This window comes from Armigeres subalbatus, chromosome 2 (assembly GCF_024139115.2).
Source record: "Armigeres subalbatus isolate Guangzhou_Male chromosome 2, GZ_Asu_2, whole genome shotgun sequence".
Classification (NCBI taxonomy): Eukaryota; Metazoa; Arthropoda; class Insecta; order Diptera; family Culicidae; genus Armigeres; species Armigeres subalbatus.
This window is the reverse complement of record NC_085140.1, coordinates 50,059,572-50,087,057: the sequence shown is the minus strand read 5'-3', so window position 1 is coordinate 50,087,057 and position 27,486 is coordinate 50,059,572. Positions and strand designations below refer to the sequence as shown.

At 42.4% G+C, this 27,486-nt stretch overlaps 2 protein-coding genes across 2 annotated transcripts in view; one reads left to right on the top strand and one right to left on the bottom strand.

Moving 5' to 3' along the window:
- The window catches only part of LOC134214378 (heparan sulfate 2-O-sulfotransferase pipe), a 1,043,896-nt gene that overhangs the window by 1,005,847 nt on the left and 10,563 nt on the right, over nucleotides 1-27,486 (top strand). The window lies entirely within an intron of this gene.
- LOC134214376 (uncharacterized) lies at nucleotides 23,955-24,917 on the bottom strand. Its single transcript, XM_062693764.1, has 2 exons — nucleotides 24,179-24,917; nucleotides 23,955-24,090 (listed from the first exon to the last, which is right to left on the bottom strand). The coding sequence occupies exons 1-2, from the start codon at nucleotides 24,770-24,772 to the stop codon at nucleotides 24,088-24,090; spliced, it is 597 nt and encodes a 198-aa protein (XP_062549748.1). The 5' UTR covers nucleotides 24,773-24,917; the 3' UTR covers nucleotides 23,955-24,087.

Here is a 27,486-nt window from a genome sequence, read left to right as displayed (position 1 = left end):
AGATCACAAAAAAAGTGGCCACTTCCACGGGTGAACCAGTTTCCTGGAATACCACGCAACCTGACCAACACCACTCAGGTACCTCAAAGACTCTATTGAGCTCGTTTCGCGAAATAATGAAGTTTGAGACGTCGCAAGATTGGTTTCGGATGAAGTCGAAAAGTGGCCACTTCCCCGGGGGAACCAGGTTTCCGGAATGCCACAGAAACTGTCCTAACCTCCCAAGGAACCTTGAAGTAGGCACTAAGAACATGTCTCGTGATTTCATGAAGTAGGACACACCAAAAAACGAGTTATAAGAATTTTAGCAAGGTCATCCGATTTGAGAAAGAAAAGGTACCCCACTCGACCCCGGAATTATTCCGGAACCAGGTTGCCAATGCCAATTCTCTTCCTAGGTTTGAAAATTAGAGACCTAACTGGCTCGTTTGGTAGGTAAATCGTCAAAACCGGATAAAGCCCCAAACGCAATACAACGGAACGCCAACTGAAACGGAAAATTTGACAGAAAATATATGGACTAACTCTCAAATTTTCCGTTTCCGTCGCCGTTCCGTTGTATTGCGTTTGGGGCTTAAGAATCGAAGAAGTTATGATTTATTAGTTATGATTATGATATCATTACTAAAAATGACTTTAAAAAATCATAACAAGGCACTAAAGCCTAAAAAGTATCACGGGAGGGTAAGGGCTACGGACTGGTTGCTGTCAGATTTGTATCGAGTGCCTTTGACTTGATGGACCAATAGATCTGAACTTCAGAACGGTTTAAAAAATCTTGAACATCTTCTTCTTCTTCTTCTTATTGGCATTACATCCCCACACTGGGACAGAGCCGCCTCGCAGCTCAGTGTTCATTGAGCACTTCCACAGTTATTAACTGCGAGGTTTCTAAGCCAGGTTCCCAATTTTGCATTTGTATATCATGAGGCTAGCACGCTGATATTTTTATGCCCAGGAAACTCGAGACAATTTCCCAATCCGAAAACAGCCTAGACCGGCACCGGGAATCGAACCCAGCCACCCTCAGCATAGTCTTGCTTTGTAGCCGCGCGTTTTACCGCACGGCTAAGGAGGGCCCAAACTTGAACATCTGTTTTGGACAAGAACGGGTTGCACTTATTATACATGGGTTCTACATGAGTCAGTCATGTTCATGCAAATCCGCAGCTGTTTTTGTATCAGGCAAAGTTGATCTAATGAATATGTATTTCAAAACAGTTTGGAGAATCTAATAGACCTGATTTGGGTATAACTGAGTTGCAAGTGAGCTACATGGACATGACTTGTAGCTGTCAAATTTGTAGCGAGTCCATAGGATCCAGAACAGTTTGGAGAACCTAAAATGTCCGGTTTGAGTATAACTAGCTTTGTGTTCAGGCTTAGTTTACCTGGTAGACCAATTGATTCAAACTCTAGAACAGTTTTGACAACCTAGAACATGGGCATTACTTGCTCCTGTCAGATTCGTTTCGAACCCTGTTGACTCGATGGACCAATTGATCCAAACTTCAAAACAATTTGAAGAACCTTAAACATTTAGTTTAGGTATAAGTGCAATGCAAAATATACGCGGTGTAGGTGTTTGGACATGAGTGATTGCTGTCAGATTTATATCGAGCCCAGTTAATGTGGTAGACCAATTGATCCAAACTCCCGAACAATTCCAATCGGGAATTCATTCGAAGGGAACTGTAAGCCCCATTTCATTCGCGTGAACTGTAAGGACTAGCATGGACATGACGGGTTTCCATTGGCATGGGTTTTCGTAGATTGAGAATCGCTAGGGATGTTCAGAAAGAACATATTGTTCACACATAGTATTATCAATACTAAACTAGTGTTCTAAGCAGTGTTGGTAGAATCATGCTCGAATCTCACTCACTCAAGCCTCATGCGCGAGCTGAATCGCTTGCGACAAAACGTTCAAGAGGCTCGGAAGCCTCCTTTCAAGAGGCTCGGAAGCCTCCTTTCAAGAGGCTCGGAAGCCTCCTTTCAAGAGGCTCGGAAGCCTCCTTTCAAGAGGCTCGGAAGCCTCCTTTCAAGAGGCTCGGAAGCCTCCTTTCAAGAGGCTCAGAAGCCTCCTTTCAAGAGGCTCAGGAAGCCTCCTTTCAAGAGCTCAGAAGCCTCCTTTCAAGGGGCTCGGAAGCGTCTTTTCAAGGGGCTCAGAAGCCTCCTTTTAAGAGGCTCAGAAGCCTCCTTTCAAGAGCTCAGAAGCCTCCTTTCAAGAGGCTCAGAAGCCTCCTTTCAAGAGGCTCAGAGCCTCCTTTCAAGAGGCTCAGAAGCCTCCTTTCAAGAGGCTCAGAAGCCTCCTTTCAAGAGGCTCAGGAAGCCTCCTTTCAAGAGCTCAGGAAGCCTCCTTTCAAGAAGCTCAGAAGCCTCCTTTCAAGAGGCTCCAGAAGCCTCCTTTCAAGAGGCTCAGGAAGCCTCCTTTCAAGAGGCTCAGAAGCCTCCTTTTAAGGGGCTCAGAAGCATCCTTTCAAGAGGCTCAGAAACCTCTTTCAAGGGGCTCAGGAAGCCTCCTTTCAAAGACTCAGAAGCCTCCTTTCAAAGGCTCAGAAGCCTCCTTTCAAGAGGCTCGGAAGCCTCCTTTCAAGAGGCTCGGAAGCCTCCTTTCAAGAGGCTCGGAAGCCTCCTTTCAAGAGGCTCGGAAGCCTCCTTTAAAGAGGCTTGGAAGCCTCCTTTCAATAGGCCTCGGAAGCCTCCTTTCAAGAGGCTCGGAAGCCTCCTTTAAAGAGGCTTGGAAGCCTCCTTTCAATAGGCCTCGGAAGCCTCCTTTCAAGAGGCTCGGAAGTCTCCTTTCAAGAGGCTTGGAAGCCTCCTTTCAAGAGGCTTGGAAGCCTCCTTTCAAGAGACTCGGAACATTCTTTTCAAAAGACTCGGAAGCCTCCTTTCAAGAGGCTCGGAAGCCTCCTTTCAAGAGGCTCGGAAGCCTCCTTTCAAGAGGCTCGGAATCCTCCTTTCAAGAGGCTCAGAGCCTCCTTTCAAGAGGCTCAGAGCCTCCTTTCAAGAGGCTCAGGAAGCCTCCTTTCAAGAGGCTCAGGCCTCCTTTCAAGAGGCTCAGAGCCTCCTTTCAAGAGGCTCAGAGCCTTCTTTCAAGAGACTCAGAACATTCTTTTCAAAGACTCAGAGCCTCCTTTCAAGAGGCTCAGAGCCTCCTTTCAAGAGGCTCAGAAGCCTCCTTTCAAGAGGCTCAGAGCCTCCTTTCAAGAGGCTCGGAAGCCTCCTTTCAAGAGGCTCAGAGCCTCCTTTCAAGAGGCTCAGAAACCTCCTTTCAATAGGCTCCGACGCTTCCTTTCAAGAGGCTCAGAAGCCTCCTTTCAAGAGGCTCGGAAGCCTCCTTTCAAGAGGCTCGAAAGCCTCCTTTCAAGAGGCTCGGAAGCCTCCTTTCAAGAGGCTCGGAAGCCTCTTTTCAAGAGGCTCGGAAGCCTCCTTTCAAGAGGCTCGGAAGCCTCCTTTCAAAAGGCTCGGAAGCCGTTCTTCAAGAAGCTCAGAATTCTTCTTTCAAGACGCATGGAAGCATTCTTTCAAGAGGCTCAGAAGCGTCCTTTCAAGATGCAAAGGAAGCCTCCTTTTAAGTGGTTCGAAAGCCGCCTTTCAAGAGGCTCGGAAGCCTCTTGTCAATAGGTGCGGAAGCCTACTTTTAAGAGATTTAGAAGCTTCTTTCAAGAGGCTCGGAAGGCCCCATTTAAAGGGCTCGGAATTATTCATTCAAAGGCTCGGAAGCCTACTTTCAGGAGGGGGTACCACAAATAATGAGAAAGTTTGGAGGGGTACCTCTCAAGAAAAAGGTTGAGAACCACTGATGTAGTTTTTTTTTTTTTCAATTTTGATTCTTCCATCCTCTTTGCGCATCTTTATAATCAATAACATTGGTTTAATTCATTAAAAAAAAAAAACAATTTTACATCACCATTCGGACGTTTTGCCCCAGGCCTATTATTGAAACATTTTCTAAATGCGCTAGAAAGACATAAAAACCTTATTGTTTTGAATTGGAGATCATTGTGACATGTAGCTGATTTTGTAAATTTTGCATCTACACGTTGAAATGATTTGGTATTCTTGTTTATATTGATGAAAACATCGAAAAAGCTTAACATGTACATTTTGGACCGTTCTCCCTTATCTGAGTCTTCCCCTTAGACGTAGTTTACGTAAAAATATCATCAATATTTGGACTTTAGATTTTAGGTCGAAAATTTCTCTGATAACGTTTTTCATTGAACAATGAACATATCCTTAGTGTAACCATGCTCCCGATTTTTTTTTCAAATTTTCGACTGTTTCGTATACACTATTTGAGTATAATAAATAAATAAATCTCGCTTAACTTTTCAAAAGGACCTAAGTAACATTTTTTCATGAATTAATTTGAATAGCGCAATCAACAGAACAACATGAAAGCTTTTAATTGCAGTACTCAAATTAATTCATGAAAAAAATGTTACTTAGGTCCTTTTGAAAAGTTAAGCGAGAAATGTACCATTCGTTCCGAAACAACGTATCCCTCTTCAACCAAATCTCCGATTTCGCCTATGCACTCACTCAAGGTATTATAGAAACTCGGCAAAAGCAATTTAATGTTATTATCAGGATGAGCATCGCTCTGTGGTTTTTGCGGTTTTCCGAAGCCAGAAGAATATGGTGTGCGTTTTTTGCTTCCTAGGAACTGGCATGTGGGTAGAAAAATGGCACTGGCCAAAGACATGTGAATTATCATGCATGTGATAGTTTTTTAGGCTTCAAACTTCACGTTTGACTTCCACTGGATTGTGAGCTTGAGCTTCTTGTCTTATCGTTCTATCTACCCGGGCATGATATGTTTTTATTAGTGTTTGCACTTTCACTAAAAACGAACAAGGAGATAAATTTCAACGTCACCCTTCAGCCATGAAGGGTTTTGTGCTTCACACGTTCTGTTAGAACAAGCAATTTCCGTAAAATGAGAATAATGAAACCGTTTTAGAAATGAAGGCAAACACGTCAGATCGTATCGTTCCGGTTTATTGAATGGTCCCCAGGTGGTACTGAACTGATTTTATTATTCTAGATGCGGTGTATCTCTTGCCTGCGGCGTCTGAAATTTGATGATCAGAATTATACAAACTTCAAATAAAAACCAAACCCGACACAGAATGGTCGATTTAATTTAAAATTCGATTTCATGCACGCGACCAAATTGAACCTGTGAAGCGGTGAAACTGGAACACATCCAATCTCCTGTCCAGCATCACCTGAGGGTCCAGAAATCTCATCCAGATTTTACTCTTCCGTGCGCTTTTTTTTCCATTTCCACATCCAAAAGCATTAGATGAAAGCAAAATCAAATGAATATTCAATCCCAGTGCCGTGCAGCACACGGCTCACATAACCCGTACAGTATAGGACTTCAAATGGAATGGGATTCCGTCGTTTCAAGGACGAGTGTCAAACCGACCCATCCTCCCCTTAGAAAAACAGTTTTCCGAGGCTTGGTATTTGCTGATGAGTTTATGAATATGGTTTCCAGTTATCTGGAATAACAATTCCTCTAGTGCTTGGTAATCTCTAAAACAGCACTCCCATGAGTGGATCAGCCAGGCTGGATTTGCTATAATAAATGAATCACATCCCACTCCATCAGACACCTCGACTGGATAGCTGTTCCCTGCGCCTGTGTGTAAGATTCCAATCACAATTGTTGTTTGTATGTGTACCGAACATGTGTACTGAGGTGCAGTGCACTGCATATTCATACTGCTGCTAATCCCCGAACGAACATAGATGTGACCAAAACACATCACTGGGAGTTAGGATAAAATTTCCAACCGAACGGGCAAATCTGCTGTGAAAGACAATCGCCCATATGGAGAAGTAATTATTTTTTCGGACAGATGGAATGATATTTAGTTTTTGGCTTGCCTAAGGCGTACCAAGAAATATGATTTCCTTCGTACAGTGAATCTTCCGATTAAGTTTATATGTAAATTACCTATCTGCTAGAAGTGTGTTCATGGGTTTTGTATAATCTGCTTGAAGCTCTTTATGCTTTATGCTTGACAAACAATCGAGTTAATTAAAGTTGCAATCGAACGACTGTTGTATCGAGTACAACTAGTGTGGCAGGATTTAAGCTGTATGAATAATAATCTTACTCGAAAGCAAACGATTGGCATATTGATTGGCTTCATAGTTGGGTAATTCTTATCATCGATAAACACTTACGATAACATACAGAAATAGATAGAATGTATCGGAATAATCTGATTACATGTGTAGCCAATACTCAAATCTTAGTATTATTCATTTGTTGTAATTTGTAACAATTCAGATGATATAAGTATTTTTAACTTACCAAAGGCGTCCTAGATGACGACTTGCTATTATTTCGTTCGATTTCTGATTATCTTCAGGCTCCACTCCTATGTAGTTCGTAGATAGTTGCCTCTCGCCTGCACAAAAAATGACTTCTGTACACTTGCATTGCTTCCTCACAGCCTGCACAGACCCTGCAGCACACATTTCTTTCCTATTCATAATCCTCCCAGCGTGTGCGCTTGCTTTCAATTGCTCTTTGATTGGTGGTTTTACCAATGCGCACTGCATAGTGCAGTAGCTGACCTACCACACCCTTCCTATACGACAGTAGTGGTCCCGGTCCTAGAGGTGGCTGCAGTTTATCGTTCTTCAGCCGAAAGTCGGAGCCTGCGAGTCTGACGACTGTGTTCTTCGGTGCTTCCGGTTCGGGACCTGGAGCGCAGGCGGAGGATTTGTGGTCGAATTGTGCACTCCGTGAGGAGCCAAGCCGTATAATAGCTGATGGCCTCTTAATGAACCAACTGCTGCAGAGCTCGGCTACTTCTGCTGCTCCTCGGGCTCGGTATAGCCACGCGTAAAAACATCCGAACGCGCAAGAAAATGGACCGTGCCAAACGGGTTGATGATTTATGATCAGGAGCTACATACGACTTGGCGAGCGTGTACCAAGGCGAGGGTCAGTTGGCTTGACTTGACTCACTATAGGGATGGTAAAGCAGGCAGAAGCGAGATCATCATTAAGATGCTATTAATGCAATAACAAGAGTTCGTTTCGTGCCGCTTTCGGAGAAGTACAACGAAAACGAGATGCAGCGTGAGTCGTGCGGAGAAGATGCTCTAATTTAAATAATGGAAGGAAATTAAAACAGTAACCCATTTAAATAATCAAGAACTCCCCGGCGGCATTCATAACGCTAATGAACGAAATTGTCCGTGCGGGATTCGGTACGTGGCGGCAGGTTGGATGCCTAATGAGCTATCGGTGCAACAATTTATGACGATTGTTAGCTGATTTATACCTTCACAATAGGGCAAATATATATGTAGGCTACTATTGAGCAGAAGACAATCAGTATTTAAAGGAATACATAATAAATAAAGTTTCCTTCGTGTTAAAAACTTAAGATCCATAAATTACGTCACATACAACCATTTCCAAGCTTTGTTGTACTTTTTGTATGAAAGCTCTAAAAAATGTACATGGGCAGTCACAGTAAGGCAGTTGAATGGTAAGTATGCGGAAGGAAATAGAATCACACCAGAACCAAACTTTTGATAGAAAGCTACAGATTGCGTTCGACGCGGATTGCGCCCTGGCTGAACTCTATCGTAAATTTGCCAGGCCATTGCGTTTCGGGGCTATTGACAAAACATGGTGTTTTGCTTTGGGGAAAAATTCAGACGCATTGCTGTAATTATTCATTAATATTAATGCAAAGAAATGCTTGTTGAAGGAAATAATGGAATCTATCTTTCTAAACTGCTATTTTGATGTGTTTTGCACATCCATATCGACTTAGTTCTTCTCTTATTTTAAGTTAAGAGCATTTAGGTACTGGATTTTTATAATAGCGATGTGCAACAAACTTTCGATTTGATCGTTTTTTGTTTCAACCGTATAAGACGAATTAAGTACTCTCCATTTAATTCCACCAATTATTTTCGATATCTTTGCAGATACGTATTTCGACCACAGCTGTGTGGTCGTCTTCAGTGTCTCGTACTTGACTCGACTTCTAAGTCGAGCTCCTAGCTCCAATTTTTTTCATCGAATAACTCACGCCATGATGATCTATTCCACATGTCCAAAATTCATTCAGTATTTTATCGAGCCAGCTCTAGAAAATATAGATCAATCTGTTGCTCAAGTGAGTCAAGATTAGCCATAATTTCTAATTTGAGATCTGCATCTAATATAGTTGATCCTTTCTCAATCACACCTGCGCCTGCGAGATCCTGATTATGGCATTCTGGACGCGTGTTAACGGACCTTGTCTTGGATATCGTAATATTGTGAAAGCGAGGCCTGGCAGTCTGACATTCTACTCTCTTAGTCGCTCTTAGTGGCCGGGTGACACTGACTCAAAACGGCGAGTGGGCTAATGGCTAATGTGGGCCTTGTAGCATGCTGTCCAATCCTGCCACCAAGCTTTGCCTGCTGGGTGGGAGTAGGCTCAGATGCCCTTTCCCGACTTGCGCTGATCTGGTACTGAACACGTAAGTGTCAACCCTTGTATGGCAGTAGGTAGGATTCGACGGCAGCCAGAAGGGAGACCCAATAACAATAAGAGTTTTGCTTCACTAATATAACAATTCTTCACAATATATAATCATTCTTTTGACGATGCGTTATGCATGGAGGTGGTAGACCCCTTTGCCAAGGGGGGTTTGGTGAGGTCTCCTCCCAGGGAGGCGTAGAGCGGAGTGACGGAAGCAACTAGCAGCATCGGAGTCTCCCCAGCAGTGACGGGGTATAGCCCTATCAGCACGCTCGGCGGGCCACTACCCGGGATGCGAGTGGTCGCCGAGCAACTCGATGATATCATCGAGTTCGCGAATGCAAGGCAGTACACTCTAACTTTCACCTACTCAGTGACTGAGTAAAATTGTATTGCCATCTCTTTTCATCCCACGGAAATTTTACTCAATTTCCGTCAAAAGCGGGATTACTCATAGTTTTGAGTTGTCCTGCTTTTAACGGAAATTGAGTAAAATTTCCGTGGGATAGAAGGAGATAGCAATACAATTTTACTCAGTCACTGAGTAGGTGAAAGTTAACGTGTAAGCAATTGAAACAGAACCTTCGGATGCTCCGCCAGGCTGTTCGAGTCGCAAGACAAGAACAGGATGCGTTTATCAAGCGGGTGATGGGAAAAGAGAAGGCCGACAAAGGTGCCCAAACCGATGCTTTCTCCGTCCTTGGAGGAGCGATCATGGCTCAAGAGGCATTATTGATTTCGCACTGACGGCCAAGGAAGAAAATACTGCGCCTAACCCGAAACTCAGGCTCAGGCAGCAATCCAGCGAAGGCGCTCAAAGCAAAGTCAAACGACGTCCGATCGTAAAGGCCAAACGTCGTTTGAACGGAGCAGATCGGGGTGTAGAGAAGCCCGAAGGGCGTCGACCCGAGAAGGTGACTTCTCGGACCAAAAAGGCGAAAGGCACCAACCAGGCGCAAGTTGGCGGGCCGCAAGAGAGTACCAGCCAGCCTGTCAGTAGGGCAAGTAGCTGGTCAGTAGGGCAAAGCAGAAGTCGAACGCATCTCAACCCGCAAAGAAAGCTAAGGACAGAGGCGAGGCCTTGTTGGTGAAAACTAATAAGGAAAAGTAGGCTGATGTCCATAAATAGACGCGGGCTGCCGAAAAGCTTTCGGCGCTGGATCAGGACGTACGAAGCGTCAGACGCACCAAGACCGGAGACATGATCTTGGTTCTGAAACGCGGAGCGCAGTCTAGTGGGACTGACTACAGGAAGCTGGCCCAAGAGGTCTTGGGTTGTAACCGTTCGGTTCCAATATGGACTTGTTGGCTCCACCACAAGTGAATTTCCGTCACCAATCCCTCCCGATACGACCTATCCAAAGATTACTCCTCGGAACTGTCACACTCACTGGTCGAGGATCGTCTCACGAGTGAGTGCGTGTTCCACTTTCACGTCATACCAAGTGTGACAAGATGCGATTGACGTTCGAGCAGTTTGAGTTTGGGCAAAAGCATTGGCGTAACTACCTCCAATGCCTAGGGGGGGGGGCTATAGCCCCTTAATTTTTTTTCGAAATTGACCCTCTTTTTGAAAATTCTCGAACATTTTAACATCTCATCAAGTTATCAGCGGTAATGTGACAAATGCAGTCCAACCACCTAAGGCAATTGCGGATCCATCACACTCATTCATATTATTCTCTTTTCTCAAGCAACAACTCACAGTCTATGTTTAATTGCGCTCGACTAGCGTCAGGCAGTGGATATATTTGCATACTTCATAAATATTCTATCTATCTCAACTGAAAAAAAATAGTGCAACTTTCCATGGATTCCGCGGAGAATCTTCCAAGAATTCTGATGAGAATCCTTTAGTGATCCTGACTGGAATGTTCCAGGGTCTCCGACGGAAATCTCTAGATATTTCGACGAGAATATCGATGGGAGCCTCCAGGGATCATGAAGGGAATCCACCAGAGATTTCGGAGGGAATGTTTCAGGAATTCCAACGGAAAAAATTCAAGGATTTCGACGAGAATGTAGCAGGGATCCTTCACCCTCCAGGAATTTCGACGGGAATATTTCAGGAATTTGAAGGGGAATATTCCAGGGATTTCGTCGAAAACCCTCTAGGAATTCCAATATGATGATTCCAGGTATTTCATGAGCAATGTTCCAGGGATGAAGACGCATATCGTCGAAGGATTACGAAGCAATCCGTCGAAGGACTTCGAAGCAAATCGTCGAGCGACTCCGAATTAATCCTTCAGTTATTTCGAAAAGAATCCTCCAGCGATCCCGATGGGAATCCTCCAAGGATGTTGAAGCAAATCGTTGAGGGATTCCGATGCAAATCATCAAAAGATTTCGAAGCAAATCATCGAATGGTTCCAAAAAAATTTCGTTTAGGGACTCTGAACAAAATCTATGGGAAATTCTGAAGCAAACCGTTGATGTATTCCGCAACGAAACGTCGAATGATTCTGAAGCAATTCTTCGTGGGATTCCGAAGCTAATCGTCAACCGGATTCCTTATCGTCTAGAGATCCCAACGCAGACCATTTGCAAAACGTCGAGAGACTCCGAATTAAATCTTCAAAGGATTACGAAGCAAATCGCCGAAGGATTCTGATTTGTCGAGGAATTCCTAAACCAATCTTAAAACGAATCTGGAGATATTCCGGAGCAAATCAACGAGAGATTCTAAAGCAAATCCTTTATGGATATTAAAGGGTATTTTCACAGATTCCCAAGGGTATTGCATAACAGTACTGGAAAGAATCCAGTAGGAATTCTTCTGGATTACGATTGGAATACTTCGATGAATCCGAAAAGAATTATTTAGAGATTGAAGTGGGAATTCTTCTCGAATTCTGATGAGAATCCTTCTCGGATGCTGATGGGAATCTTTCTCAGAATTCAGAAACAAGCTAATTTTTTTCCACTCATTTCATTAAGTATGATAGAGTGAATATGATAGATAACTCTTTAGTCTTCAAACTTTTTCGGTAATTCATTATGCTATATGTTGAAAACTGATATCACTACTAACTAACTTATCAAATCCTAGGGGGGGCTAATTTTTTTCTAGGGAGGGCTAAGCCCCCCCTAGCCCCCCCTTATTTACGCCAATGGAGTCGTTGAAAGCAAAAGTACGTGGATAATTGTTGTTAGAAAGTATGGATATTAGTTGTGTTAATTTATTAGTACACCCAACCGGCGGATGTTAGATTTTCTAACAATTCTGTATAAGAATCTACCAAAATCTGTATAAGAACTGGGCATATGCGAAAATGTTAGATTCTTATACAAGTATTGTATAATAATCTAACAATTTTGTAAGCTTTTCTAACAATATTTGATGATAGCTTACATTTTTTGTATAAGAATCTAACAATTTCGTATATGCCCAGTTCTAATACAGGTTTTGGTAGATTCTTATACAGAATTGTTAGAAAATCTAACAACTGCCGGTTGGGTGTACGGTTAGTAATGTTAGTGTTTTAAACTTAGCCTACATTAATATACTACTTAAATTATAGTTGAAATCCCGTTAACCACAATAAGAACAACAAAAACGACAGTAACAAACAAATTGGAAAAACCACAAAGAAAATGGTAAATATCAAGTGGAGAAAATAGAAAAAGTTTAGAGGTTAGGAAGTGACGTTGCAGGGTGCTAATCCGTGTTGTCCAGGTCCACACCCAAGCCCAAGGGACCTTTTTCTTTTGTACCTTTTTTCAAAGTTCCCGTCAGAGCAGTGGTGAAGACTTCCGGAAAGGAACAACTACTGCTCGTGCGCCGGCCGTAGAGATCCCAATGATTTAGATGCCGTAGACTTTCGGTCCAAATCCATGCCGCCATTGCTTTTGAGCACGCGGGATTGCCGTTTGCTAAACGTAGGCCGCCCTCTTCCAGCCACATTCCTGTGTCGCACTCGTCCCGTCCGTGGATTGACTTCTGGACCCTGCGACCAACGCCAAGCCGGCTAGATCGAGCCTGATCGGCCACCTCCGCACCGGAAACACCAAGCATGCAAGTAGTACCCATTAATGTGACATCACAAATAAATTGTTAATTATGTTAGTCTCAGGTGTAGCATTCTGCAAGAAAAAGCAGCCCTAAATTCTAAGGTCTTTCACCATTTCCTTATGTGTCGTCTTCCCGGGTCCACAAAGGGACCACCAAGCGTCATTCTTGGATCACTGATTAGCTACGCTCCCCCCTCCTTTGTGTAATAGCTTTGCCCATCCTACCGCCAGCTATGGGAAAACTCACTCATTCACACGAACCACACCGATTTAAAATCCCTGTCCATCAGCGAACATACGATTGCAAAATGAATGCTACTCAACCCAACAGCGAACCAACAAACGATTCATACCTACTGGGGGCCCCCCCCCCCCCCGCAAGAAAATAGTGCGAAAAGAAATCGAGAGATGAGAATGAACCGATGTGCAGCAGAAAACTCTGAGTTGGACTCAGAAGATTGATTCAATTTAGACTCAATGATTCGTTTTGCGGCCTGATTCTTTCTGCCGAATCCTCACTCACCACTCAATTGCGATTCCATTCGTTTACGAACCGAATGTAAACAAATACTCGGCTATGCATCATTTGCTATCTGTGGGAAAGATTCGGTGATGAATTTTGCCTGTTTGTTTTTTGGCATGATTCGTTACTAACTGAAGCCAAACGGCAGACAATCGGAATTGAAAATTTTGGAAGGGCTCGTGTACAGTTGTCTAATTTGCGATTGTGTGTAGATGTGAGTGAAAGATTAAATGAATCGATTTTTCCCATACCTGCCTACCGCATTAGACACCTTTTGTCGACAGCTCTGTTTTTATCATACTCCTGCGAAGAATCGAATCATCCTCAGCTTTTGAGTATTGAGGTGATTGAAGTAGCGTAACGACCCTCCCGTGAGCCAGCGAATTTCAGGGTGACGACGCCAAGTTGAGGTCGTTGGGGGCGGAAGCGACCCTCCAGTGCAAGAAACTGGACGAGGTCATGAACGCGAACGACGTCGTATCTGCCGTCAGTGAGTAGTGCGGTACAGAGATCGAGAAGACCTCTGTACGCCTGAGAGGCGGTCCCTTTGGCACGCAGGTAGCCTACCTTAGGGTACCGGTTACGAAAGCCAAAAAGGTAGTGGTGCGGGGGAAGTTGAAGATCGGCTGGTCAGTATGCTCAGTGAGCAAACTGCAGCCGCTTTCAGTGGACAGCTGCTATCGGTGCTTAGATTTGGGACACAAGTCCAACAACTGTAAGGACCCAGACCGTAGTAACCTGTGTCATCGTTGTTCCATCGGAGAGAAAAATAAGTATAAGCCGTGCAAGTAACACAGCTGCATCTTAACCTCGGAGTCGAGGACCGATGTCGCCCTCCTGTCCGACCCGTACAACGTCCCTGTCGATAACGGCAATTGGGTGGCGGACGGGTCTAGGATGGCGGCTATTTGCACGACGGGACGGTACCCGATCCAAGAGGTAGTACACTCCTCTGCTGAGGGTGTCGCGATAGCCAAGATCAATGGTGTGTTCTATTGTAGCTGCTATGCCCCACCAAGGTGGCCATTAGAACAGTTCAACCAGATGATCGATAGGCTATCGTCTGACCTAGTGGGTCGTAAGCCGGTCGTCATAGCAGGAGATTTTAACGCTTGGGCAGTGGAGTGGGGCAGCCGCTGCACCAATCGAAGGGGTCAAGCGTTACTAGAGGCGCTAGCGAAGCTCGACGCAGTGCTAGTCAATGATGGTTCCGCTAGCACGTTCAGAAGGAACAGGGTCGAGTCATGGATTGACGTAACGTTTGTCAGTCCTGGTCTGGCACCAGATTTGAACTGCAGGGTGGACGAGGGTTACACCCATAGTGATCATCTAGCAATTTGCTTTAAGATCAACTATGGCGTGCAACATCCGAGGTCCGGGGATCCCTGTCAGGTCCGTTGGTGGAGAACCAATCACTTCGACAGCGAAGTTTTCACCGCGGCCCTGGGACTGGAAGCCAACACTGAAGGTCTAAGCGGGGATGCGTTGGTAGCTGTCCTATCACGCGCGTGCGACGCCACCATGTCAAGGAAAGCCCTGCCGAGAAATGGTAGACGCCGGGCATACTGGAGGAGTCCCGAGATTGCGACCCTTCGATCAGCCTGCCTCAAGGCTAGACGAAGGATGCAACGTGCCCGCACCGAGGATGAAAGAGCGGACCGCCTTGAAGTGTTTCGAGCTGTCAAACTGGCCTTTAACAAGGCCATCAAGAGCAGTAAGTGAGCGGCTTTCGACAACCTATGCGCAGGAGCCAACGCAAATCCGTGGAGTGACGCCTACAGGATAGTGATGGCCAAGACCAAAGGGAGCGCTTCATCGGATAGGTTGGCGAGAATTATCGAGGTACTCTTCCCGTCCCGAGCCACAAGTCCCTGGCCTTCTGCACCGCAAGGCAATATGGGTGACAAACGAAGAGCTACTCGCGGTGGCCAAATCCCTGGTAACGAACAAAGCTTCGGCTTAGCCTGCCGGTGGGCATGTGCCGGATTTTAGAAAGCTATTTCCAGAACCGTGCACTATTATACGAGACCGATGCTGGTCAGAGAAGCGTACCTATTACCGCAAGAGTTCCGCACGGTTGAATGCTGTTCCCGGTATTATGGAACCTTATGTATGACTGCGGTGGGCCGGGCACGTAGCCAGAATGTCGGACAGTAATCCGGTGAAAATGGTTCTCGACAATGATCAGACGGGAACAAGAAGGCGAGGTGCACAGCGGGCAAGGTAGATCGATCAGGTGGAGGACGACTTGCGGACCCTCCGCAGACTGCGTGGTTGGCGAAGTGCAGCCATGGACCGAGCTGAATGGAGAAGTCTTGTATGTGCAGCACAGGCCACTCCGGCCTTAGTCTGATGATAAATAATAATAAAATGTATGACGGGGTTCTGAAGCTAATGTTCCCTCATCATCAAGCCATTTTTTTACGCGGGTTATTAGATTTACGCTTAGAAACAATTCCAAAAATGAATGTGTCGCCAAAATCGAATAGTTTTGTTGCCAAAATCGAATGGATTTGCTGCCAAAATAGAAAAGGAAGTGATACAAAATTAAAAATGCCCGATTTGTTAAGTTTTGGCTCAATCAACGTCTCCAAAATATCAAAAATTTAATTTCAAGATTATCACATCTCTATGTTTTATGCATATCAAATGCCAAAAAATAGTTATGGATAGAAAGGCAAAAACATCGAATTTACTTATTTCCACCTTAAAATATGTTCACACGACTCGGTTATTCATATTGCCAAATAAAACATGCGACTAACCAATTTAAACAGCCAAATGACTCACCACAAAACGACATTGAAATCAACTCACGTCATCGGTCCATAGTGTTATCAAACGGCCAGTCAAATTCGGAAACGATGCAAATTGTGTCCGTGCATACGTAGGTGGTGCATTTACCACTGCTGCCGGTATCTTTTCACTTTCCAGACGCATACAGCTTGATTATGGTAACAAATTGATTTCGCTTTCGCTGAAGCGCGAAACGAACCAAACACGCTCCCTCGTTAATTTTCGGTTCCGATTATCGCGCGTCCCGTGAACCCATTAAAATCGGTCCGATGTCATCGATGTTAATCAATTGATCTGTAGAGTTGCCAGTATTTAATGTGTTTCCATTTTATTGCGAATACGACAGAGCAATGGCATCAATAAAACATTGGCATTTACGTGAACAGATCTCATGTGAACTTTCTTCCTATAATGGGTACCACTGAATAGCGGGAATGGGAATAATGGCTTGAAGTACAGTTCGATCTGATATAATGTTATGTAAAGAATTGACCTTAGTCTTAAAACTTCCGGATGCTGCTTCTGATCCTGTTGATGAGTTGATTCATGCCTTCCAATCATCTTTGTATGTTACAACGGACCACAGGAGACAAAAAAAACTTCTATGACTGTTTTCGAAACTTTTCACACTTAAAATGTTCCATCGTGCACTCCTACGAAAAATTGTAACCATGATCGAAATACAAGAGGAAAGTACAACGAGAGATTTTTTTGACTGAGCATCAGATTACTTAGACTTACTTTCGAGAGACTTACAGGAGAAAAATAGCAAATACTTTCCCACGGTTTTCTGATAAAATCATCCAAATTCAGAAAAAAATACTATGATATTAAATGATTCTTAAACAACTCATTTGAATTTGTTGAATAAGAATTGAAAGTCGCTTAAGCACCTCAACAAGCATAGGAGAAAAGAATGTCGATCCCATAGGATCAACACATATCGACCTAATTACGCTGCTACAGCAGAAGCAACCAACTCAAGTATTTATTGGAGGATAAAATAGAAAGGTTGAATAAGCCAGGCGGTTTTAAAGTTGCCCCCAATGCAATGTGATAAACTCTATGAAGGCTAAACAAAAAATAATCGGAGATCTTGTACATTGCAAAATAAGAAAGGAAAACAATAAAAATTACTACTCTACATTTATGAGACATTCCGATTCTACGATACCATATAAACGATGAAAAGCGCACCTCTACGATCAGATAATAATAAGATTTTTTTTTTCAAAACTCGAAAATTAATCTAACAAACAGAATCATATTTGGTTTGTGATGGTTTTTGAAGACAAAAAAGCATTCTGTGGTGGTTCGACACACCTTCCCTTCTAGAAGGAGGGGTTGCCATACAAAAAAACAGAAAGTTTTCCATAACTCGAGAACTAATCAGGCAAATGGAACCAAATTTGGTTTGTGGAGGTTTTCGAAGACAAGAAACGTTTCCGTGGTGGTGCGAGACTCCTTGAGTATAGACCTACGGATCAACCAGCGTAACAATCTTCGTCGTATATTTAACTTATAGTCTTATTCTGGTCTGCGGAGACATGCTGAGGTGCTCATCATTATTTCCAAGATTTTAGGGTCATCCAAGAACTCTTTGTAGTACAGACCTACGGATCAACCAGCGTAATGACGCAAGTCGCTTCAAGCGAAATAGTTTGATTCTGGTCTGTGAAAACACGCTGGGTGGTTTATCATAGCTTTCAGGGCTTGTAGGTCGTCCGAAAACTTCTTGGGGTGTAGACTTACGATTCAACCAGTGTAATAACGAACGTCGCATGTGTAGCTTCATAAGAAATAGCAACGAAAACTAGAGGCAAGATGTGCGTCAACTAGGCGACTTGAAATGGTTATACGTGATTTATGAATGAGCCCAATTATTATGATTCAATTATTGTTTTCGCGTTTTTTATTTCCTAAGCTTCGCAGACTCATTTTCTCCTGTAGTATACATCAAAATACGCTGTAGACATATAAGTTTGTAGATGAATTACAATATTTGTGTTACTAAATATAGCATCTCGTAGATTTCGCATAACCTTTTATTTAGAACAATACTTGAAAATATTCGATCAACATTTGAAAAGGACGTAATAGCCAATATAATTTCCGCATTCCGTGTTTGACTACGGTCGAGTTAAGTTGCATAGGCGCAATCGGTCAATCGCAGTTAATTTATTGAGAGGTGTCCAATTACGACCCCGGTCGTGCGGGTAATAGTATTACGTGAATAAGCAACGCAAGTCTCTTACAAGAGTGCAAATTAAAAACCAGATACAGTGATATCATCAGTTGACAAAGAAGTTAAGAAGCATACTAATGAAAACTTAGCCTACGTAGTAGCTAAAATCAACGAGCTAAATGATGAGAAGAAAATGTATGCTGACACTTTGAAAGCTAAATGGAAGTACAGTTTGAGACAAAGCTCATGCAATACAAAGAAGAAATGATTAAATGTTGCCAGGAAAATGATAAGAAAGTGACGGAAATGCAAAAAAAATGAGGAAATGCAGGAGACGTTAGACTCAGTACACACAGCATTCCCGGTGCCGGTCTAAGCAATTCCAAATCTCGGTTTGGAAATTGTCTCGACTTCCCCGGGCATAAAAGTATCATCGTGTTAGCCTCACGATATATGAATGCAGAAATGGTAACTTGGCTTAGAAACCTCGCAGTTAATAACTGTGGATGTGCTAAATGAACACTAAGCGGCAAGGCGATTATATCCCCGTGGGGAATGTAATGCCAATGAAGAAGAATAAGAAGATTGGCGCTATTATTGCTATCATTAAACCTCTCATAAATTTGTTGAAAAAAGCTTCAAACATCAAATGTCTTTTGGCCATATGAACAGATCTATGGTTGTGATGAAGAGCGTAATAAATCCAAATTCAACGCTCGTGTAAAGCTCCAATTTTTGGTCATAATGTAGTCAAATGAATTACCCCCAATAAAATAGTTAACATTGCGAAGAGTTTATGATGGTGTTCAATAAAAGCTAACTTTTGAAAATGGAGAAGCGTTTCGCAGTCAGTGAAAAATATCACTGAAATTCATTATTTAATGACATTTTCACCGCGTATCAGAGATGCATCTGAACACGAGAACGCGTGTTCGTGTTCAAAACGTTTTGAACACAGCACACTGTTCAAGAGCACTTACCTAACTTAGCAACTTGTATCCTAGGAAAACAAAATCAAGCGACGGCATGCTAGGGTAAAAGACCCAATAGTGGAGGAACTAAGCATGTTTCACCACTATTTGTTGGTTCACACCAAGCCTATACTTCATTTCACTTACCTCAAGGGTGCACATGGAAGATTATTAATTACATTTTATGCGAAAGGGGTCCTGATTGCAGTAGCATCAATCATTGTTACCTAAAATGGTACCTCCAATTATTGGTGCAGTGTTCCAATAGTCGCGGTATTTTTTAATTCGTGTTCCTATAGTTGCGAATCCCATTGTTTTCATATGGGACTCGCAACTATAGGAACACTACCGCAACTATTGGTGCAAAGCAGAGAAAAGAAAAAGGTATTTTATTAATACTTTACCAATTTTGATGCAATTTTCAACCTGTTTTCCTGTATTTCGTGTAATGACAGGTCAACAAATTGATAGACTATATGGGTTGCTGCGTTAAATACGTAGCTTGTGTAAAAACAACACTACCGCAACTATAGGAGCACCCACGACTATCGGAACTTTTACCCTACACATTTTTCGACTGGTAATGGAACACTTGGGCATCTAACGGATAGAAATCAAGCATGCTCGTATGTTTTTGCATAGTTCGAAATCTAAAAAATCTGGGTCTGGGTCATTTGGCATAAAGTCATTTGGCATACCGCCATTTGGCATAAGGTCATTTGGCATAAAGGCCATTTGGCAAAATGGTCATTTGGCATAACGGACATTTGGCATAATTTCGAACTGTGAAAGCGAAAGGGATATTTCATGTAATGGAGGTAGGGGAAAAGTGGGTAAAACCGACACCTTAAGCAACTTTACAGTTCCCCAATCTATGAAACAATTTTCCGGTCTAGAAATTTCAGACAAGCATACTTTGGCTCTTCATGCATCAGTCCATGTCGTCTCACGACAATATTTCTTGATAGAATTTGATTTATGATGAAAACACGAACAGTCCATCTTCCAGCCCAACCAGCTGGGGTACGGGTAAGATCGACACCACATGAGGGTAAAACCGACACATCAAGTCGTTATGGAATCGAACATCGGAATAATTCTAAATGTTGTTACAACATAATTGGAAATGTTTAACAATATTCATTTTTAAAATTTGGTTTTAAAATTCATGTTTAGGGGTCACTCATAAACGATGGTTGAACAAAATTTTATTTATTTAAAATCATCACCACATTTCATATTTTATTTACTTTCTTTAGTGGGTCTGGTGAAAAATATATAGAGTATAAGATTGTTAGTAATAAAATTTACTAACTACTGTAAATATAAACCAACATTTAAATTTCACTTATTTTAAAAAGCTGTTTACAAAGGCGTTTTAAAATAAATGCGTATGGTGCAGTTATGACAAGAAATGAAGATGACTAGTTCCGTAGGTGACGAGCTACATGTTTACAGGGGTGAAAATGGATCACGAAGAACAACACTAGAGAAAGGATATATTCAAGAGTAAAATAAGCCTAAAAATACGATTCTTCTTTGAGCGCTATTGTTATCCGACCTGCAGGTTTTCCTTGATGACTCAATATTACCCTCTATACCTATTGTCACGCCCAATGATGGTATGGTATGCAATCAGTCTATGATTGAGTTATATTCCTCGTCGCCTCGTTTTTCAATACTTGAATTATATTATACGAATGATGAGTCCAATAATACAGAGGTATTTCGTGATTCGATGGCAGGTGTCGAATTTACCCCAACTGATAGCATAATAATGATGAGATACATGTGGATGTTCATAATTAGAAAAGTTAACTATTTTTCCACAACATACACAAAATGATGTTCAATTATGGATCAGAGGTGGATTAAATACTGAAAATCAACATATTATTGCCGTAAAAGCTTATACACCGATGCCAAAATTTTACATAATTCATCTCCTCAATGGTGATCAATGCTAATTGTCTGTTTATTATGACTCTTACACGTCTCCGCCAGTTACAAAATGACTAGAAATACTAGAAATCAAACGTTTATTCAAACTGTGTTGAAATTCTGTCCGATAATCACTAGAAATCAGAGATTTGAAGTGGTGTCGGTTTTACCCGCAGTGTCGGTTTTACCCACAGTTCCCCTAACCACTTTCCCTTCGATGGGACTCGAACCCATGACCCTACAGTACGCTAGACTGGTGCTTTATCCAACTAAGCTACGAAGGACCTCCGTCGGTCTTCGCAACCTAGCGGCTACTGAACGAGCTCGAGATTCCCAAATTGGACGCTGTTCGTTCTCGCATTGCTGCTACCTCCTGATCTTCTGCTGATTTCCCTTGATCCCACATAGTTTGTAATCGGTTGGAACAGGAGCGGTGGCCGGCAATTCTTGTTTTCAGCTTGTTTGACGTCATCCCCACGTAACAGGCTGAAAAGTTCTCGCATGGGATCCTGTATATGACGTTTGATCGGTCGTTCTGGTCTATCTTATCCTTCACCGGGGGTAGCCGGGATAGCATGTTGCCGACGGTCGTTACTCGATCATTCCATCGAGAACCATCATGCTTTCGCATTCGATCGCACACACGTTCTAGACTCTAGTCTTAAGAAATAAAACCTACACATTCTAGAAACATGTCATATTATAAGCACACAGAACATAGTCAACAAGCGCACAGACACAGACAACCTCAGCAGTACGTATGCCGGCAAACTTCACACATTCAAAAACAATCAGTGTAATAGAGCAAACAGACAGACAGAAACGCCATCACAACACAGTTCGATAAAAACAGAGTAGAAGTGGCGCTAAAAACGTACTATACGATAGTTCCTGGTGCCCGGATAAATTCAATTTTCGCAGCCCCTACCGAAAAATAGAGGGGCGATGTAAGTAAATTTATGAAGACCACCTACACAGTGAGTGCGTCTGTTACAATCAGTGTTTCTCGTTTATTGCAGTTAACATAAAGTTGTGACAAAACGTTCTATGCTAAGACAATGTAACAATAAAACGGGGCTTAGTTAGTAAGTCATCCTGAACATACACAACATACAACATCAATACAACATAATCCACCATTGTCCACAGACTCCTTGATAAAGGTACAATATATGTAACTGAAACGTCGGATAAAAACATAAAACCCGTTTTTGAGCATAAGAAGACTGAAAGCCATAACCTCAAATATCACCATCATAGTCGATCTCTCCTAGATTAATAATTTTGTCAAAAGTACTAATCGATTTAGTGGACGGACATCCTAAGGGTGTATTCGATAAAAATGGCACACACATATTTTCTCACCATAATTAAACCGGTTATCGGATTGTCTTCAAATTTTCAGAGAATGAAAATCTTTAAATGAGTTATGATTTACAACATTTATTTTAATTGATTTCATTGCCCATCCCGAATGCGCGCATTTTCCTTTTCACTCCACCCATCAAATTTAGTACGACCGATTTTTCCTATGTTTTTGTTGTTTTTACCCAAAATTTTCTTCATCTCCAGCTCTGTTTTAATAATTTTAGGATGTTTGCAAAGTTTCGTCTTCACAATTGCCCAAAGTTTTTCAATTGAGCGAAGTTATGGTGAATTTTGTGGGTTCATATCTTTTGGCACAAATTTAGCTAAGTTAACTCAATACCACTGCAATACGCTACGAGCATAGTTGCAAGACGCCAAATGAGGCCAAAACAGTGTTAATACTTTGTGTTTTCTTATGCCACTATTCGGTGTAAATCATTCTGTTGAATGTTTCGGAAGTAATAAAGGGAGCGTTTACTTCACCACATCCGCAAATCGCCTGACTTCTTAGCAAATTTTAATAACTTCTTTGTTCGGACATCCTCCGGAATATTGAACTTAGACTTGGCAACGAATTATTCAAGCCCTGGAAGATTACAGAATTCAGCCTTGACGTAGATTTCATCATCCATCCAACAGGATTTGGTGAACAACTTCGTGTAAAGTTTCCGGGCGCGGGTTTTTGCAGCGGTGTTATGCTTTTCATTTCGGTTTGGGGCTTTTTGCACCTAGTAAACATGTAACCCAGTACGTTTCATGGTTTTTGTGCAGGAAACAAACCGACACCTTGGACTTGTTAGCAACATTTCGTTTGAAAACTTATTGAGCTGTTCTACCACTCCTGGGCATTTTACTGTCCATTGGACCGCTTCTACGACCACTCCCTTCTTTCCTTTGAACACTCAGATGCTCCTTGGAGGTTCTTATTACTCGATAAACAGTTGAATTTGCAATCCCAAGCGTTTTGCTATCGATCAGTGGGACGCCTCCGGATTTTGATCGTAGATGTACAATTTTTTTCCACTGTCAATTTCTTGTTCCGACGATATGATTGGAAGGATCTTCTCCAGGTCCAGATGGCATCCACTATGCCATGATCACCAAACTGCCTACAAAAATCTGCTCCTTAACACATATAACCAATTGTGGGAAGGCTCCGTATACCCCGAAAGCTGGACTAAATCCATAGTAGTTCCTATATACAAGATGTGGAGTTTCTATATTTCACTTTGGGAATAGCCCGACTTTAGAGGAAGGAGCACACACGTCTGTCTCGGAGGACGGCTACGGCTTGAAAGAGGAAGAGCCAGAGTTGTGTGGGCTCTCGTGAAGATGATGAAGTGTGTGTGTGTGCCTACTAGATCGGTTGAGGGGGGTAGGAAATTGGACAGTCAATGCCATGTATATCAAGGTGTGCAAGTTGTACCCCACATCCCACTCCATCTGTTAAAAAAAATCTGAGGGAATTCTCTTTCATTTTTTTTTTTTTTTCTTTTAATCCACACCCGTAATTCATCTGTAGATTAAATTCTATATTTTGATGGAATCAATTTATTTCGGTCACATATTATCATAAGAGTGGTATTTCATCAATACTTGACCTGATGATAAGTAAAAACTAATCGGTTCACGTTTTAAATGAAAATATTAAAATTACAATTACAAGATTAAGATTGAACTATTTAATAATAATGATACAATATTCGGTATACGTGTAATCAATGGTGATTATTTGAATATTTCAGTTGTTAACTGGTGGTGACTGTCGGATTACTGAAAACGTTTTTTTTAATGAGTAAACAAAAAAAGGGTTTATATGAATAAATCAATAAAGAGTCAGTTAGTAATAATAACAATTTACCTTCAAAGTGTCCCGTGAAGATTTCTCGATTTCTATTAGACGCACATAATCTTCCAAGTAGGCTGGTAACTTCTTTTCTCTGGTCTGTCGTTTTGTAGCCTGTTCCTGGCTGACATGTTTGTAGTTCGGATTTCGCCATTCGTGAACTAGCTTTGTTTGTGACACGTGCCTTCTTAACTGTTGTCCATCACTTCCCGTTAACACGAGATTTCCCTTTTTCTGTTCAGTGACTATGTATTTCTTTGGGTCGAATCTGCTGTCTCCTTTGGAGCGCGTTTGTCTTTCTACGATGACGGTATCCCCTGGGACAATTTTGCACTGTTTTGCCCCACGACGCCGATCTTCGTTTTGCTTCCCTTTTATCTTGGACTCGCGATCTCTTATATTGATGTGTTCATCATTATGATTTACTTTACCAGGGTTGAGAAGAGGAAGCCACCGCCTTATTTTCCGCCCGAACATTAATTCTTCTGGAGGAACTTTGGTTATGGAATGGGCTGCTGAGTTGTGGGCTCTGATAGCTGATTGTAGTTCGTCATTGAAATCGTGTCCAAGATATGCTGCTGTTGCCATAGCTTTGTTTATCAGTTTCATTGAGTTCTCTACCAGGCCATTTTGCTGGGGGAATAATGGTGTAGACAACACATGCGTTATGCCGCGCTCAGAACAGTAGTTCTTGAAATCTTCTCCGTTGAAGGGTGGGCCATTGTCGGTCTTGATGTTAACTGGGAATCCCTCATTATTAAAAATATCCTCTAAAACTTTGCGTGTAGTATCGAAATTTGTTGATCTCACGGGACGCCCTATCAAGAATCTTGATCTATATTCTACCATTACCAAAATATGGATTCCACCAAATCTTGAATATGGTCCGTTGAAGTCCAGAGCGATGGTTTGCCATATTGTTTCCGGGGCTAGAATGCGTTCCATCGGGGTTGCCTTTTCCGGTATTCCGTTTGTGGCGCATACTTCGCAAGCCTTCACCCAGTCCGCTGCATCCTTGGGCATTCCTGGCCACCATACACGCTCGCGAAGTATGCTTTTGAGCTTAGCTGCCATTGGGTGACCTTTGTGTGCAGTTTCCAACGTTTTCTGGCGAAGCGATGTTGGAATGACTGCACATCCCTGTTTGATGATAATACCGTTTCTGACGTACAGGTCCTTTGAAACCAATTCGTATCGACGCAATTCGCGCGACCATTCACCGGAAGTGAGCGCTTCAAGTACTTGGGAAAGAATTACATCATCTTCTGTAGCCTGCCTTATGCAGTCTTCTGATAAAAAATTTTCTGCGACGGCATCTATTTTTCCTATTTCCCACGGACTATTTGTCTCATCAAAAGGATCATCGATTCCTGAATACAAACGAGATGACGGATCCGCTATGTTGAACTTTCCCTCTACATATTCCACTGTGTAACTGTAAGGGCTGAGCCGCAGGGCCCATCCGTCTGCCCGGGTGAGTGCCCTCTTAGAATCCTCTCGAGAACGATTCAAGATGAACGTTACTCCTTTAGCATCCGTTCGTAATATAAAGTGTCGACCTAGCAAGTAGTATGAAAAGTATTCTACTGCCCAGACGGCACTAAGCGCTTCCCTTTGATTCTGAGCATAACGCTTTTCGGTTACCGTTAACGCTTTAGAAGCGAAACTTATGATCCTAGGTGTCTTATTTTTGCTTTCTTGCACCAGTACGGCTCCAAGGGCATTTGGGGATGCGTCTGTGTACAGAATAGTCTTGTCTTCCTCAGAGAAGTATCCCAGCGCTACAGTGCTTTTTACTATTTTCTGTTTAGTTGCTTCGAAAGCATCAGATTGAGGAGGTCCCCAGTTCCACGTTCTTGTTGTCGCAACCTCCCATAATGGACTAGTTAGGTCTGAAAAGTTGTTGATATATGGACTAATAAAAGATGCTAGGCCCAGAAAGCTACGAAGCTCCGAAGCTGTTGTTGGCTCACGAAATTTTTGAATGTGCTTAATTTTGGCTTCATCAATATGGAAGCCGTTTTCGTCTAGCTCATGACCGAGGAACTTGATTCGGTCCTTGTCGAATTCACACTTCTCATAATTCAATGTTAGATTGTTGACCCTTAATACTTTGAGAACCCTGGCTACAGTACTTCTGAGGTCTTCGATGCTTTCTCCAAAGATCAGAATGTCATCTATGTAAACTATAACGTTTTTTATTCCCTTCAGTATGCGGCTCATTTCCCTTTGGAAAATTTCTGGGGCACAATTAACCCCGAACATTAACCTTGTAAAACGATACATACCACTTTCAGCAAGAAATGTGGTAAGATCTCTTGATTCTTTGTCCAGTTCTAAGTGGTAGAAAGCGCTAGTTAGATCTAGCTTCGTAAAGAATTTCGCTCCGTGAAGCTGAGCTTTCATTTCTTGTATTAAAGGCAACCGATAATATTCTCGCTTTATCGCCTTATTAGGAGCACGCATGTTTACAACAAGGCGGAAGTCATCCTTTCCTTTGGATACGGCTGACATGCCACTAATCCATTCCGGTGCGCAAGTCACTTTTTCTATTATCCCTCTCTTCTCCATCTCCTGCAGTCTCAGTTTTGCCCCTTCTCTGAAGGCGGCAGGAATATTATAATAGGCGTGTTTCTCGGGGGGGATGGATTTATCTATGCTAAATTTAACCTTGACACCTGGCATTTTTGGGAATATTCCTAGCTCTTCTGCGCTGTTACAAATGTTTATAGACGGCCCAACTTTCAGCAAGCCCATGTCGCTCGCCGATGCTCGTCCGAGTAGAGAGCGGCGGCCGCTTGGTACTACTAAAAATTCGGCGTAGATTGTCGGTTTAATAGCTCCAACAACTTCAACTTTGGCTTTAAATGCACATTTAATTTCCATTGGCTGTTCTGCTGCGTAAGCTCGTAATGTTGGAGTGATAGGCTTCTTGAATATTTCAATGTTTGTAAGGCCCTGTTCACATTCCCGTTGCAAATTGACCCAATCTTCCCCGCCAATAACGTTCACATCTGCACCTGAGTCGATGAGGAATTCTATAGCGCAAGATGAGTTGAGTTTGCAGCGTATGAGCACATCTTTCATAGAGAGGGTATGCACGTGCTGTGAATGAATTTGGATCAATTCGGAGTATTATTTTTTCTTTAATTTAAAGAGACAAATTGCAATTTTGTTTGTTTGGTTTTGTTTTTTAATAAGCGTGAATGAACATGTCTTTTTGTGAAAGACTAGAATCTTTAAATAAACGATTACATCCTTCTAATCCAAATGATGGTGGCACATACACAGACAAAAAATAAAATTGTCAAAAATATTACAAA

Bases quoted from the DNA above. Each gene is read 5' to 3' on its own strand.
- LOC134214376 (XM_062693764.1), bottom strand. From the start codon at position 24,772: ATGAAACTGATAAACAAAGCTATGGCAACAGCAGCATATCTTGGACAC.